The sequence below is a fragment of the Nymphaea colorata genome, chromosome 3, assembly GCF_008831285.2.
Source record: "Nymphaea colorata isolate Beijing-Zhang1983 chromosome 3, ASM883128v2, whole genome shotgun sequence".
Classification (NCBI taxonomy): Eukaryota; Viridiplantae; Streptophyta; class Magnoliopsida; order Nymphaeales; family Nymphaeaceae; genus Nymphaea; species Nymphaea colorata.
The window spans coordinates 24,089,286-24,106,308 of record NC_045140.1 but is presented as its reverse complement, the minus strand read 5'-3'; the positions used below and the strand labels follow the sequence as shown (position 1 = coordinate 24,106,308).

The 17,023-nt window shown below is 37.5% G+C and overlaps 1 protein-coding gene and 1 long non-coding RNA gene across 3 annotated transcripts in view; one reads left to right on the top strand and one right to left on the bottom strand.

Moving 5' to 3' along the window:
* Positions 1-4,049: 4,049 nt before the first annotated feature.
* Positions 4,050-5,827, bottom strand: LOC116249776 (uncharacterized). Its single transcript, XR_004171248.2, has 2 exons — positions 4,449-5,827; positions 4,050-4,227 (listed from the first exon to the last, which is right to left on the bottom strand). It is a non-coding gene; the product is annotated as an uncharacterized LOC116249776 (long non-coding RNA).
* Positions 5,828-6,540: 713 nt separating this feature from the next.
* LOC116251225 (serine/threonine-protein kinase TOR) overlaps positions 6,541-17,023 on the top strand; it is a 55,910-nt gene continuing 45,427 nt past the window's right edge. The window contains exons 1-10 of one of the 2 annotated variants that reach the window (XM_031625369.2): positions 6,541-6,971; positions 7,063-7,401; positions 7,491-7,565; positions 9,512-9,684; positions 10,921-11,019; positions 12,635-12,794; positions 12,953-13,099; positions 13,177-13,346; positions 13,450-13,651; positions 13,737-13,937. In XM_031625369.2, the coding sequence (XP_031481229.1) occupies positions 6,861-6,971; positions 7,063-7,401; positions 7,491-7,565; positions 9,512-9,684; positions 10,921-11,019; positions 12,635-12,794; positions 12,953-13,099; positions 13,177-13,346; positions 13,450-13,651; positions 13,737-13,937 (1,677 nt within the window). In that variant the 5' untranslated portion in view covers positions 6,541-6,860. The remainder of the gene's footprint in view (positions 6,972-7,062; positions 7,402-7,490; positions 7,566-9,511; positions 9,685-10,920; positions 11,020-12,634; positions 12,795-12,952; positions 13,100-13,176; positions 13,347-13,449; positions 13,652-13,736; positions 13,938-17,023) is intronic. The other variant, XM_031625370.2, reaches the window with a different exon arrangement.

The window sequence follows — 17,023 nt, the reverse complement described above, 5'->3', positions numbered from 1 at the left end:
TTTGTTCATCTAATGAAAAAATCCTACACCACCCCTAGTCTCTTAAATCTGCATCAAATACTCACACAAATTCCTGCAACATTATTAATGTTAATTATCATGTTCTATAAATCTGCCAAATATTACGAGTAAATTAAGATAACAGTGAAACTGTTACTGTAAGTTTTCATCCAAACGACAGCTATGGGTGGCAGTGGATGAGAAATTTAGCAGTGTTCAAGCACCCGCAGCCTGTTTACGTCAGTTTATTTTTCCTAAGGTTTACGATATCTAGCGTTGTTTTGTTTGAGTGTTTTGTTTGAGTTTCTTCCCTCTCCCTCGGACACCCATCCAAATGTATGTTTTTAATACAAAATTACATATAAACAAAATTAAGCGTAATAAATATTATATATATTGATCAAATAAATATTAAAAAAATTATCGAGTCCACTCAAGCTTATCAAATGATAAATTATCGAGCCAGCCCAGTGTCTTCTTTTTTTTTTTTGGCCCGGGAGTACTCGGTACCCGTCGGCAGCTCGGCCCAATGCCTAACCTTACCTATCAGTTCACTGCTTTCCTTTTACTGATAGTGGTCTATACCATGTGCAGCATAGCCCCTAGAACCTCCTACTATTTCTCACGATCTACAACAAGTAGAACCAACTTGGGCTGGACTCATATTAGCCTGTGTAAGCTTGATTCGAGCTCCGGTTGTTTAATAAACGAGTAAGCTTGAGTTTGAGTTATAAACAAGTCAAGTTAGAGTTGCATAAACTCCAATAAACTTATAGCTTCATTGTTTCTTATATTTGAAGGCACGGCGGTAATTTTTTACGCATTTCAACACGGTTATTGTTGTTTACATTATAATTTAAACAAAATAAATACGAATCGAGTAACATAATATTAAGCAAGACAAGCTTGGGCTGGCCTTCTAAAGCTCAAGTCGAGCTCAAGCCAAGCAATATGTGACTCAATCCAGCTCGAACTCGGTTTGCTCGTTGTATGTTCTTATTCCCTACTATAAATTAAACCAGTTTTTGGCTAGGTCCCTAGTATTTTCTTGCAACATTACTGCTTGGAAGCAAGCAATACCCTCCCTCAATGGCATGCAGTTCCACGCCCTAATAAGGCTTGTTTTTCTATGAGTCTACCTTAGACGCGCGATCTTCCAAACAACTTTATGAATGCACGGTTCTCCACATTTTTGAAGTCGTTTCACCTACATTGTGACCCTACCCCCAAGCGATCTTCCAAACAACTTTATGAACGTACGGTTCTCCACATTTTTTAAGTCATTTCATCTACATTGTAACCCTGCCCCCAAGCAATCAACTCTTCCTTAACCCCCAAACAAGGAATCCCCTGTCTGCCGAACTTTTTTACGACGCCACCCCAAACTCCTGCCGCTACTTTGAACTTGAACGACACGGCTGTTGTTTTCTCTCAATTCACACACAATATGCGTGTCCTCGCAAGGCTGAAGCCAAGTCATCAGCCTGGATATTGTGTAGACATTCCATATAATTTTTAAGTCATCATACTGTAATTTTAAATTATTATAATTTAACTCTTGATTGGCTGGTAAGGGCACTCATGTATCTCCACCATCGCTCTAAATGGTTACGTCGCTAGACGATATTCCACTACAAAATGGATGGTTTGAAAAACATTTGTTTATAAGCATTTAACATCATGAGATATTCTAAAATAAGCGCTTTAATTAATTTGTCAGCACGTAAACAATGGTTAAACACATGTAACTTGATGGTTAATTAAGAAAAGGAACCCGTCCACTATAAGCTATCTTCATAAATAAGCTTTTTTATCCAACTATACGAAACATTAGAGTCTTTGCATGTTGGCGGCAAAGTTGTTTGCTGCACAAGGCTCGTGCGAGCATTGAGGGGCGTTTGGTAACCTTCAAACGAGGCACACTCTGGGTGTGACAAATCAGTGAAGTTGATCTATAGCTCCTATATATTGAAATCAAATTGAAATAGTCCTCGAAGAGAGCCCAACCCGCCTTCCTTTTTATACATGCATAACTCAAAGCCCAACCTTTGGGCATTCAACAAAGCACCGCCCAACTTATCGCTTACCACTAACCACCGGTCAACATTTTACAATAACTCTCGAAGGGCCCCTTCACCTACAGAAATCAACGTAAAATGTTAATGTGAACAAGTGGCTGTTTGAGAGTTTTAGTGATAAATTGGGTGGTGATTTGTGAAAAGGAAATGTTAGGAGGTGATTTGTCGTTTGCCCGAAACGTTGAGTGGTTATTTGTAATTTATTAAAAAAAAATCTTATTGCATGCAGTATTCTTTTGTTGTTTGCGTTTGGCTGTATTAAAAATACGTGCTTCATAAGTTCAAACCAAGGACTTCTGTAATGTGGATCGTAAATCCACCTCATATATTCAAAACCATAGATTTAATCGGATGGCAGGAGGGGTCTACCTTAAATCCATAAATCACCGTGGATCTCAAATCCACAGTGAAACAAACACATCAGTTTATTATCATCAATGTCGCTGTTCATATAGACAAGGTATACGTGCAGACAGTTTGTACACATATATACATAATTGCACTACCAAGTGCAAAGAGGCTGGCCATGAGATACAAAAGGGGTCATCAAACCGGGTGTCTATTCTGGTGATTCTAGTGATCTTGGGAAGAAGTTAGGAACTCTCCTATAACGCTTGTATTGTACATCCAACACCTGAGTGTCTGGGAGCTTCAGTGTACATCAAACACAAGCCGTTGGTTCATTCATATGTTGAGGTCCCACTCCATTTTGATGAAGAATAAATGTCGGCCCATTTACATTGAATGCATTTACGTGACACACCAAACCCAAGTTTTGGAGAGAAACCCAAAATAAAGTGAAAACCCGACCCCCTCATCCTATTGATTAAAAAGACAGGTTTTTTAGGTATGTTACCCAAATAAATACACCAATTTTTTAAAAATCATTAAAATACTTGTTCTTCATTAAACCAATGGCGTGTTTGGGTCACATCCTCATAAAAGCATTTTTTGAAAACATTGGTTTCATAAAAAAATGATCCTCTAATAATTTGTTAAGTGCTTGGATAACAGACTTAAAACAAGGGGCTAGGCCGTGGCCTCACCAAGTTAACTAAAAAAAAGCCTACATTAAAAAATTTGAAAATCTTTAGTTGTCTAATGTATTTTTTGTATTTTAATTTAGTTTGGCCCAGTCGAACGACCGTTTGGTCCACCCTTGAAAAAAATATTGGCTTTGCCCGTGCCTAACTAAGTTTTTTGAAGTAACTGGAGAGGAGGGAGCTAGTTATTCATCCCCCTCGAGCATATTCATTTTTTAAAGTATTTCATGTTGAAATACATCCAAACGCTCCCAAAAAATGGGTTTTGTTTTGCCTAAAAATGTTGATTTGAAGTGTATGTGGCGTTTGAATGACACCCCAAAACAATTTTAGATATAAAAGTTTGTTTTCTTTCCAAATATCTATAGGTTGTTTTATTTCCAAAAATCTATTTCAAACGCATTTGGATGACACAAAAAAATAGTTGTCACAAATTGCTTCTAAAAAAGGGGTACGAATAACCTTGCACCCCTAGGCTATTCACAACAAAATACGTTTTGGTCCTATTAACCAAATACACAAACTAATTTTTCAAAACTGATTAAAAACCTTGTTTCTAAAACTAGTTTTCAGAAAACCAAATTTTCGAGTGCGTCGTCCAAACTACTAAACTAGGTGAGACAAGGGTCTCACCCAAACACCTCCAAACTTAACTGGTATTAGGGCCCGTTTGATGCCTTGGAAATCTGGAATTGGAAATATATTTCTGGAAATATATTTCTGGAAATATATTTCCTGGAACAAAGGAATGAGAAAAATCTTTCCGATTCTCATTTTGATGTGTGTGTGATAACTGAGAAATATATTTTCAGAAATATATTTCTGTGTTTGATGATAAAGAAAAATATTTATAGATATCTAAAAAATTATAACAGCAAAAACATTCTGGATGCCAAAATGCACCCATGCAATCCAAAACAGGTCCACAGCAGAAACAGAGAATACATATATATCTACAGGAAGCTAACTACGAACATAGATACCACACTGATAATGTATAAAGGCCCAAGGTACAAGATTCCATTCCACGCCAAATAGCTCGTGCTAGCAGCATCAGCAGCAGCAGTGCAATTCACCGACTCCCATCTCTTTTCATCTTCAACATGCTGATATTGGGGGGGAAATTCAAATGCAAGCACAGACAAAGTAATTTCTAGACGAAAATGCTTCCAAGAATGAAGAGACTAATGAATTAATGAGGAAAAATGGCTTAGAACATTAGAAATAACCCAAACTAATCTATGCCTTAAGTTGTATGTTTATGCATTACTCCATCGCCTCAATTAACAACACCTAACAAGTACAGGTAAATTTTACTATACATCACCTGTCTGCAGCTGCTGTTATTTTGCAGTGATCGTAGAAACGTTTGAAATGGTGGGCAAGCTGGGAGGATATGCAGATGAATACAAAATAATACAAAGGTTAAGGTTGTGCTTATAAGTAAATGAACATATAAAGATGTTATCCACCACCACCCAATAAAACAAGCAGCACCAAAAAGGAAAAGGAAAAGCCCCACTTGTTTTGGTAAGCCAAACGAGAGACTGACTTCACAAAACCTTGTGATCAACGATGGCAAGGGTAAGTTTTAACCCTTGATTCCAACAAAAAACAGAATAACAGTTCAGTCCACGAACAACAAAGAGAATCAACCAAGATCGTAATTGTAACTCAAGAAACACAAAACAAACAAACACCAGCTAATTCAACTGCCATTGAACAAGAGAATATGTCAAAAAGAACATCTAACACAAATGAAAGAAGTCAACTAAAAATTCCCAAAATCTCATTAACACATTCAAAAGCAAATAGTGTCACCACAAACCCTAAACCCACTCCAAGAAAACCAGTGAATTCCATCAAATTTCCACATTTAACACCACGATTCAAAGCCATAAAAAAAGACCCACCAAATCAGCGAAGCAGGAATTCCGAATCGTCAAACAGTCTGGAGGCAGATTCACCAAAGACAATGGGAACAACAGACTCCAAGAGAATATACAACTCTGTAGAGGATTTCTGTCCCTTGAACAGAAAAATTGGGTTTTATGCCAAGAAACGTGTGGGTTCAGATTTTTAAGGAGACCAATCAGCTGTTACCTTACTGGACAGAAGGAACAAAGGATAGGATTACCGCGTGTAGAGGGGATGAAATCTTCTCACAAAGATGACATAGTGGAAAATGAAAGAAGTCGGCAAAGAAGTTTCTCTGGGGAATCAATGATGAGGACTCAGAGAGAGACGGAGCGAGAGAAGTTGGGAATTTAATAAAAATACGAAATAAACTTATCGTCGTCTCTGGAAGATCGACGGGCTGATTTGTGCCTCCTCTTCTTGCTGTCCTTCTCGTTCCGCTTGGTCAGACTGCATAAGAGAACTAGAAAATAAGAGATGGAGGATTTTCAGAGAGGAACGAAGACCTTCGTCAGACGGAAGAGAACGCCGCTTCAATTTCTTCCTCCTGTGAGGCAGCAGCGGAGGATGAAGCGTCGGAGAGGAAGACAAGCGGAGCCCTACGCGCGATGAGTTTCTGTCCTAACGGGCAAAAAATTTTTTCCGGAAACATTTCTCCACCCCTCACGGTGGAAAGATGTTTCCGAAAATTTTTTTTCGGAAATGCTTTCAACGGTCAAAAATATATTTTTGTGTTTGGTAAAATGGAAATATTTCAAAAATTTGAAATATATTTCCTGAACTACAGGAAATTTCCGGCCCGTCAAACGGGCCCTTAAAGAAAAGTAAACACAAATGAAGAAAGTATATATTAATGACAAGACACGAAGATATAAAATGTGTTAACAGGGAGGGGCGTCGTGCCACCAAACTGTGTACGATACATGTTGTTATACATGGACAAAATATTAATGTGAATGATATTTAGGTGACGTTTGATGTTTTCGTTCAAAAGGATTGGGTCGACTGCTATATTTATTTTCTCAATTTTAAGCATCGGCATCTTCATCTTCATCAAACCCAGTACTCGTTTTATACACTCTAACAGCTGCTTCAAGTGGAGTGCAATCAATGCTGTCGCGCACTAAGAGGGCTCGTCCAGATAACACTGCAAACGAGTCCTGTTCGCCATATCGGAGGAACAGGAAGAACACACGTTGCTTTGAAATTTTGAATAGACGTGTTTGCATCAAACAAGAAATTGGACGCCCTTGCTATTGGAACGACAGAAGGGGCACTTAAACGTCCCATCATACTGAGAATGGGGAATCGGACACGGAACATGGTCCTCTAAAACTTGTCTGGTTAATGTTTTTATGATAATGGGAGGTGTCCGAATAAAACCAATAGTGAGAGCTGGACGGAGTCGCAAGAAAACGGTAGAACGAGAACGTGGTGGACAAGCAGTCCGGGCAATGGTGGAGCCACACGCCGGCTTGTGCGGGCAGTTGCCCACAGAGCACAGCGAAAGGTATTTATCTATATATCGGTTGCTTTCGACTATTTGCATATCCAGAGAGAAAGTTCCAGTTCATCTTTCAATTCGGACTCGGGAGTAGTATCGAATCACTTTTTCCAATCCGACGACTCGTGTTCCAGTTTCTTTCGTCTCACCTCTACCGCTCGTTCCTCGCCATCTTCACTGTGCTTTTCCTGTTTTCCTTTCCATAAACCTAAACCCTACTCCTTCTCCCCGTCGATGGTTGGCCTTCCTGTTATCGGAAGCTGTTGCATGTGAATGAGGGGGCCTACGCGAGATCCGTAGGAGGAGGGGAAGGGGGACATGGCCACTACCGGAGCTTCCGGTCGTGGCGGCGCCGGCGCTGGAAGCAGTGTTGGCGTTGATGCCCTTCAGCGTCTTCTTGCTGATCTATGCCACAAAGGAACCAACAAGGTTTTTGACTTCCCACTTAACTCGTGTGAGCATCGAATTTAGGTTTGTTGGAGGCGTCTGCGCTGATAATCTATGTGTTTATTGTCTGCAGGATGCTGCTAGAGCAGCTCTCAAGAAGCATGCCGAGGAAGAGTATCGCGATCTTAGTGGAGAGGCATTCTCGCGTTTCATGGATCAACTTTACGATCGAATATCGGGGCTGATAGACAGCAACGAAGTATCGGACAATTTGGGCGCGTTGCACGCGATTATGGTGCTAATTGAGGTCAAGCTGGGGGAGAGCGCCTCCAAGGTCTCTAAGATATCCGCTTACATAAGGAATGTGTTTGAGTCGAAGAGGGATCCCGAGATCTTGATGCTTGCTAGCAGAGCGCTTGGATGTCTCGCGCAGACAGGAGGCGCCATGACTGCCGATGAGGTGGAGCGGCAGGTTTGCTCCTTCGACTGTTGCTCTTTTGGTTCGCGAGTTCTCAAAGGATCGATGATCGTAACTCCTCAATGGCTTTGCCCGATGTTCAGGTCAAGACTGCATTGGAGTGGCTGGGTGGGGAAAGGGTGGAATATCGACGTTTTGCGGCTGTACTGATATTGAAGGTCAGAATTATTTACGTTTAGACCCGCTAAAGGTTCATTTATCACAATGTGAATTCACCAAATTCACTGGGATGACAAGTTGAAAACCTAGAGTGGAGTTCTCCTGCTGCAATCTGTTTCAATGGAAAAGGTGTCTCAAGGATTTTACCGTCCGGATGCATTCAATGACAGTCAGTTGTTGGGCTCCTCCTTTGGCCGTGGCCACCTCCTCCAACATTCCCTCACCCATCCAGAGAAGGGCAAAAAGCTCTTGTCATCCTTCATCCGTTGATTAATTAATAGTTCTTTATATTTTGTAGATGGTGTTTTAACCTATGTCTCTCAAGTCTCAACCAGCAAACACTTCCCCTAGAAACAGTTAGACGCATGGCCTGCTTTTATTTGGGGGCATCTGAATCACAATTCTGAGCTGTTGAGCACGTGGCACTGTCACCCAAAAGCATTCGAACATTCATTCATTTTGCGGTTCTAACGGGTTGCACAGGTTTATGATAACTCTATTTGAATGTTCAAAAAGGGAGTTTCTTAGAACAACTGCTTTATGGTATAAAATGATAGTGTTTTTCTAAATAGTTGTAACTGTTGATTTATTTCGATTTTCTTAAATTCTTCATAGTTCTCATGTAGGTTGCATTCAATGCATTGATTACAGGTATGTGATCCCCTTTTTGGTAAAAATAACAAAGAGAATTTGAACAACACAGTGTCTGTTCTCTAGTGTCTGAGTTTGTATAGTCCTCCTGTATATAGTGTCCATTTGTGTAAGCCTGTTCACTTGTAAAGGAATACCCTCCCAACAGTCTAAGTGTCATGTTTTGGGATCCCTTGCTTTGGGTGTTCAGCCAGTGGAATCTTGTATGCGTCCTTGGGCACCCTATGTAAATAAAGTTGAGTTTGTCTCCTTGCTTACTTCCCTTGTAATGTACTATATTTTTTAAGTGAATGAAATAACTCATTGCAAAGTTCCTGCCCCTTTCTTTGTGATTTTTTCTTCCTTTATGCACTTTGAGCTCTTCAAGTGATTTGTGCACACACACACACTCGCCCTTTACACTTGCGGCAAAAGGAAGGATTGTCGTGCCGCACGGAGAAAAGAAAGGTCGGCCCCATGACAGTGTTTATGTTATAAAATGTATTTCTGTATGAGATTTTAATATAAATGCCTGTATATTTACCATCTGTCTTGGATATTATGGGAGACACATTATATTATGTACTATTTATATTTATGCATGTAAAAATTTTCATACAAGATAACGTTTATTTGCATATTATGCACATATATAAAAACTTAATCCATATATTTGTGTGCATGTATACCACACGTGTATGCATGCACATGTACTCTAACCAGCTATAACAATGCCTTAACATTCGAAAAAGTTAATTTCAATGGCTAACCCCAACAAATACAGTGAACAATGGCAAATTTCACTTGCTCAAGTTTCACAAGAATGGGTAAGGCATCATCAAACTTCGCGACTGTTGCAAGAAACAGATCTTGAGCTGAACCAGGTACTTATTCATAGGGAAGAAAAAAATCCATCTCACAGACGGATGCTTAATATTTGCTCTTTCTACAATGGTTTTTGCCATGTCTTCAGGTTCAGAACATGGAATGTACCTGACTGCACTTTAGGCTTTAGAGTCATGCTAACTTTTGGTCAGTGTATGTTTATCTTGTAGTATCTGGAGAATGTTTTGCTGTTCTTCGCTTTTTCTTAATAGCTTAGATCCCTTGAGTGTTATGCAGATTCTTAATTTTTTGTGAATGCTGTATCATCATGGTCATCCAGAAAACTTTGGTTGCTTGGTGAGCATTCTACTATGCAATCTATTTTACTGCTCAGTATGCCCTTGATGTGCATGCATCTTAAATTACTATGGATCCATGTTTTACCCTGGAGAGCTGTATGAGTTGCATCATTTTGGTGCCCTCCGTGCAGGAGATGGCGGAAAATGCATCTACTGTTTTCAATGTCCATGTACCTGAGTTTGTGGATGCAATTTGGGTTGCATTGAGAGATCCAACATTAGCAGTTCGTGAGAAGGCCGTGGAAGCTTTGCGTGCTTGTCTCTGTGTAATTGAAAAACGTGAGACTCGCTGGCGCGTGCAATGGTATGATACAAATTATTTTATTCTATGATACAGTTATTTTCTTTGTTTTTTATTTAAATTTAAATTTTTGAATGTATTAGCAAGTTAAGAAAAATGGCCTTCTCACATTTCCGTTTTCATCACTGTTGGTGTAACTACTAAGATAGTGTCATGTATGTTAGTTTGCTACTGCTCCTTCTCAATTACTAGCAGACTGTTGAGTAGTAAGTTATTAATACAAATCTTTCGATGATCTCATGATGTATAGAAGGTGCACAAATGCCTCAGTCTTTTGTAATATTTCATTGGATAATTCTATCAATTTCATTTTTTTAAATGTTTTAGAATTTATGAAAATTTGTCTGCATTGTTTACGAGAATATAAAGTGAGGACATTGACTTTATTTGGTTTATGATTTAATTACTTGAGGTATCTTATTTGTAAAGTTATAAAACAAAATGAGCCTGTAGGTTAATATACCGTTGTTATATTGGTGAATAAGGGGACCAGTAAGAGATTGGGTAAAATCAGTCGACATCCAAACAACTATAGGCATGTAACGATGTTATGTTCCATCAGAACCCATAATGTGTTGATCTGTGCTGACTGTTGCCATCAGAAGGTGCAGCTGCATCATGGAAGTCCTGTTGGAATATACAAGGAAATGTTTTTGCATATTAAGTACTTTTGCATGAAAAGAGCATCCTCCTTTCTAGGTTTAAACCAACATGAATATTAAGTATTAACCATTAAAAACTGTCCTTCACAACTGACATACACTTGAAACTTGAAGTTAGTTTCTGTGGGGCCTGTGGGCTTTATCTTGGACAGGCATTTCAGATGGATTCTTTTCATTGCCAAGACAAAAAGTTGCTGCTTCAAGCACTATAAGAATGGGAAATTTACCAACATGGGCATAGTAGTATGAAAGGGTCAAATGTAAAAAGCTTTGTTATTGCAGTTTATAAAACTCTGGACTCTGATTGGTGATTTTAGCTAAATTTATGAATCGTAGTAAGTAAACATTGTCAGATGTATTCCACTCTTGCAACTGAACAAGTAAATGAACCGACAAACCCGTGTGGTATATTGTTAAAAGAAGTCTTCTATGTGGTGTTGGATAACTGGTGTCACAAAAATTGATGAAAATTTTTACAAAGAACCAGGCAGGTTGTTCTGGAACTATGGTTTTCTCTAGTCCATTTGACATTAGTGGGCCTAAAATGATGCTGATTCAGGTAATTTTCTAAAATCAGGTATTACCGCATGTTTGAGGCTACACAAGATGGACTTGGGAGAAATGCTTCTGTCCACAGCATCCATGGTTCGTTACTTGCAGTTGGAGAGCTTCTCAGGTGCATCATGGTGCTTTTACATGGATTACTTTTACATGCAATATGTTGGAATGCATAATTATGCTTATCATATCCATATTCTTTTCTTGGGTAGTCCTGTGATTTTAGGGGCATTGTATATTTGGTTCTTTTGAAGGACCGTGAGTTCACATAACTAAATATGTCTATGAGACCTATGTTGTCAATTACTCACCTGGGCTTGCGTGTAGGCTTGCCTAGGCCCCTAGATTTGGCTGGTTGTCTAGGCTAGCTGCTTCTAGCCCTAGGTGACCTGTCACTTGAAAATGCCTGGAAGATTGCTTAGCATGCCTATGCTGAGTAAGCATTTAATAGTCTACATTTTTTTTTGATAACTGAATTTTTTGTTCTTTTCCTTCTTATTCCTCTTTTCTGGCTGCCTGTGCTAGCTGTTTGTAATATATTTGTACTTGAAAGTTGAAAATGCCTAGTTGCTATGGATGCTTGGTAAGTGTTCAATAGCATAAGCTCTTTTTTCCTTCTGACAACTTAAATTTTTGTTGTTTCCCCCTTTCTTATTCTTCTTTTAGAAATTTTTTTATCTTTTTCTTCTGTTTTGTGCATTTCTTTTCCACTTGTTTTTTATTGTTTGTGTTTTCTATTAAAAGTTTGCATCTGTATCTGCATGCATGTGTGTATATGCAAACTTGTAGTTACAATCACAATTCATATACTATTGTACTTTGAATATTTGTATGTTATTTTAGGTTTTTAACTTGCTTTTTGCCTACATATGTATTATGATATTGTCTTCTTATTTTTCTTATTAGAATCATTCTAAAAGATAGTTTTACGACAACCAATGCGATAGGATTCGTGATTATAGAGGATTTATGTCCCCCTATTTTATTAGGGTAGTAACATTATGTTTTGTTTTACGAGTTTTAGTTTTAGAAATTGGGATTAGAAAATTTAGCAGTTGGCATCTAGGAGATGTTAAGATTTTGCATGCTATATAGCATTGGAAAGCATTGATATTTACTTGCAAGCTTTTTCTTTGTGCGATCCAACTTGTAAATTTGAGCTGTTCAACTTCATTAAATTTTTATCTTTCAAACTTCTAATTATGTGTATTATCATGTTACAAAATGTTATCATGCATTTTAATTGTTTTATGATTTTAAGTTGATAGTCATTGGTTTTCCATTGAGAATTCAGTTTTGTTGTTAAGTACGACAATTGTCATTGCATTTGCATTTTACTGGGTTCGTTCTAAGGAGGGCCCTTTTAATGTGTCTAGTCATACCGAAGCTCTAGACTAAATATGTATTGATATATGTCACTATATAAGAATATCTACTGTTGCATTTTTATTAGTTTTTATATTTTTCCTTTTTCGCATGCTTAAAGTGCTTAGTCCAGTGACCCAGTCTAGCGGCACCTAGGCTCTAGGCTCCACTATCACTTGGCTTTGACTAATGCTTTTAATATCATAGTCCGAGAGATTTATATCTTCCATTTCTTGGTCTTGCTTTCATGAGAGTATATTTTCGTGCCATGTTGGAAATTGTATTATTGTTCATTGGAAGCACATCAATTACACTTTGCTGAGATGACAATATCTATAGATATTAACCTTGTTTAGTTCCATAACCAGAAATACTGGGGAGTTCATGATGTCAAGATACAAGGAAGTAACAGATATTGTGTTCAAATATCGGGAACATCGAGATCGACATGTTCGTCTGAGTATAACTTCATTGCTACCCCGCATAGCACACTTCCTGCGTGATCGTTTTGTGACATCTTATCTGAAGGTTTTTTTTTTCCTTGACATGATTATGGTGCATCTTGCAAATTATTGTCCAGAGTTGTAGAATGCTTCACTTTATGTTGCCATTGTTTACGTGATGGAAGCAGTTTTACTTCGTTCATTGTTACGTAGAGCTATGCATGTTCATTTATTGTTATGTAGCAGATATGCATGGATCATATACTGTCAGTGCTACGCATACCAACAGAAAGAGCAAGTGGTTTTATTGCTCTTGGAGAAATGGCTGGTGCTTTGGATGGGGAACTGATTGAATATTTGCCAACCATCACTTCACATCTTCGTGAAGCGGTATGTATTTCTTATACGTTATATATATATATATGATGATTGTTGTACCGTAATCTAAAGATTTTTCTGCTTTGTAGATTGCTCCACGCAGAGGAAAACCTTCTCCTGAGGCATTGGCTTGTGTAGGTAGTTTTGCTAGTGCAATGGGACCTGAAATGGAACCTTATGTGCGCAGTTTACTGGATTCCATGTTCTCTTCTGGTCTGTCTCCTACTCTTGTGGAAGCACTTGAGCGGATAACTTCTAGGTATTTCCAGAATGTTCTTTTGTCCTTCTTGCTGTGACTTTCCCTTGAGACTTTTCCAGGGTTTGTAAATTACTTGAACATTTTATTTTGATTCAAAATTCAGTATTCCGCCTTTGTTGCCAATAATACAAGTACGCTTGCTCGAGTGCATCTCTACAGTTCTCTCAAAGCCCCTTCAGCAGCCAAGACCAGGTGGCGCTGCTGTTCGGACTAATGTGGTCAACAATGTGCCACATGTTTTGGATATCAGTGGCTCGGTTCTTGTTCAACTTGCCTTAAGGACGCTGGCACAATTTGATTTCAAGGTTATGTAGATTATGTTGCTCTTTCTTCAGTTGTCTCCTAGGACCTAGGTTACTATTTATTTATTTATTTATTTATTTATTTCAGGGTCATGACCTTCTTGAGTTCGCAAAACAATCAGTGCTTGCATATTTGGAAGATGAGGATGGCGCCACACGCAAGGATGCAGCTATTTGCTGCTGCCGATTGGTGGAGAACTCTTTGTATAATATGATGGTTGGATCACAATTTTCTTCAGGTCGTGCCACTCGGGCAGGCAGTGTGAAGCGACGTCGTCTTATTGAAGAGGTTTGTCCTATCTATGCTGTATCTTTTTGGTTGTAGTATTTATGGGTGGGCTCTTTATGGTCCATTTTATTAAGGTGACAGTGTGTCGTATGTCTAGCTTTTTAGAAAAAAATTCTTGATGTTGCTGTAAGTGTAGACTGTTTTCTTCCACTGAAGTTCAAGATTGATAATTTCTGAGCTTTATGTGCTCAAATTTCAAAAATTTCAACATTTTTATGTATGCTCGACATGGCATGTCAGATGTTGTGTTGGCTATGTGAACACTTCAAACGAAAGAAGCTTCATAAAAAAAGATTTTTTTTTTCACGGATGCACCAGATGAAGCCTTCCTTGGGATTTTTTCTTCAATATCAGCTTTTTCTTGTGAAGTCCTTGACCAATATTAGAAAATGTAAAAATGGAAAACTAAAAAAATATGAAAATGATGAGAGCTAATAGGGTTTTATAAATAGGAAACGGTAAGGTCCGAAGAGCCAATTGTTATTGTTTCTCATCAAATGTGGAGTAAAAGCAGCTTCCTGTTTTTTAGAGTGCTTATGGAGCTATAATTTAAATAATTAGGTTCTTTTGATTTTCTAACTCATGCTTGTTAACTTCTGGTAGATATGTGGTGTGTTGTTAAAAGTGTTAGGTGGAGCCTAGGCGCTGAATAGTGCCTAGAGACCAGGAGTCTAGGCGGGACTAGGTGTCTTAGGTGGTACCAAACAGACAAAAAAAAAACAAAAAAGAGAAGAAGCTAATAAGTTGCAACACTAAATGTTAGATTCAACAAATAAAGTTGAACCTTTTTACTATAAAAATAAGCGACCAGTCAATTTGTAATGAAATAACAAAATCATATTCAATACGAATAATATCAATTGTTAAAAAATGACGGAATGTATTATGCACAAATTATTGTGCATGCATTTGTAATATATATGCTCCTATATATAATATATAACAGAACAGCAGTAGATGACTCACAATATATGATATATGGGGTGTATGTGTGTGTATATATATATATATATATATATATATATATATATATATATACACACAGTCGCAACACTCTCTGCGTAAATGACCCATACATGTATACACCATAAGAAGAAGAAAAACAAAAAAGGCAAAAAACCAGGAAGTTGGTAGCTATGTTGTCAATGCGCCAAGGCACTCCAAGGCAAAAAAGGCAACCAGATTTTTTTTTTAATTTTTTTTAGTTACGTTAATATGTCAAGTTATTTTGATTAACTATTACTAATATTTGAAATGTGTTGTAGTAATATAACAAGCATAATCAATTGAACAACAAAACATTAATTGAAAATAATTGTTGACTTCATTGAATATGCAAAATAAATATAGCAGTATTTATATTACTAAAGCAGTATATAACAATATGATACAACTTACATACTACACTATGTAACCGAATCATAAGCAGAATACATATAACAGTCTAAACTACATATTACAGTATACATATTACTAGAAAACTAGAAATCGGAAACAGTCATATATACTACTGGTATATAACAGGAATCACTTCAGAGACAGTCATATAACAGAGAGAAACATAACAAATTAACAATTCAAACTGAAATCAGAAATCGGAAATAGAAACATATATAAAACAGATAGACTATTTACATGATATATTTATACATATGTTATATAATATCACAGGTATAGCAATCTGTACTTAAAGAAGATGTAATATAACAAAAAAAGACTAACAGTACATAATAGTATACATATAAGTACATAGCAGTAACAATACATATAAGTACATAACCATACTAACGTATACATATAACTGGTATAATAATGCTACATATTATATAAAAGGCTAATAGTATATGCATATAACAGTATACCTATGTCGCATAGGTACGGATACGGGTGATGGTGCAGTACCTCAAAAAACTTGGGTGCAGGGGTACGTATCAAAATAAAAAATATATATCAACATAAACAGCATAGAAAATATATATCAATGGCTTCTGCCATTGTGTTTAAGAAACCTATGAAAAACTTTAAAGGCCCCATAGCCACAAAAACGCGTTTTTTTTTTAAAAAAAAACAACACGAAACAAAACATGATAAATTAAATTGCCATTCAAAACTAAAAAAAAGTTTTTTTGAAAAAAATGTTAAAAACGAAAAAATGTATTTTAACACGTTTTTAACGCGTTTTTTTTACTTTTTTCATTTTTTTAATGCGAAGCAGTTTTTTTTTTCATTTTCTATTTTTTATTTGTTTCATGTCTACTAGCTTTTGATGTTTTTGTCATTAGTTTCTCCCTTATTTTATTGTCCCCCCATTTTTAGTTTTTTAAAATTTTTAAAATTTTTCCGTACTTTTCTCATTTTTTCAAGCTCTTCGTATTATACCCAAGAAAAACCTCACCGTTTAAAACTCCAAAACATTATTTGTGACTATGAGTTTAAACATAAGGACAACTGGACAATCCACTAGACAGTCAAATATGAACATCAATCGAATTTTCACATCAAAAACATCTCTCAACCTATGTTACATGGGTGCAGGTACGGAGGTAAGGGTTCAGACACGGCAATTTTGAAAATTGTGGGTACGCGGTACGTGGGCACGACAAATTTTATATTTTCAAAAATAATAAAATAAAAAAACAAATTAATAGTTCATTTCGCTTCATTCTCAAAAAACTTTTTGTGGGTACGCGGGTACGAATCACCTACCATTTCCATCCCCTAAACATGGTGGTGGAAAAAGGAGGGAAATTCTTCCCTCACTGCCGGACAAAAGTGCCTTTGCCTTTAGCTGGTGACCATCTAGCAGTGCTGACAAAAGGCTCGTTGCCATTGTCCAGCAGCAGAGGAGAATCTCCGTTCTCCTTCCACCACCATTTCAAAAAAAAAAAAAGTACATGACAGTCGCTGCTCAGGCTCCCTGCCCACACAGTGACGCATTCGAGGTAAGGGCTTAAACTTATTTCAGATTTCTTAACTTGTCTTTGTTTCATCCTTTGTAGCAGCGCCTTCCTACACAGCGCCTTCGTGATGCTGGTGAGGAGAAACCCCCAAATATAGAAAACAAACGCCATTGTCATGAAGTCGAA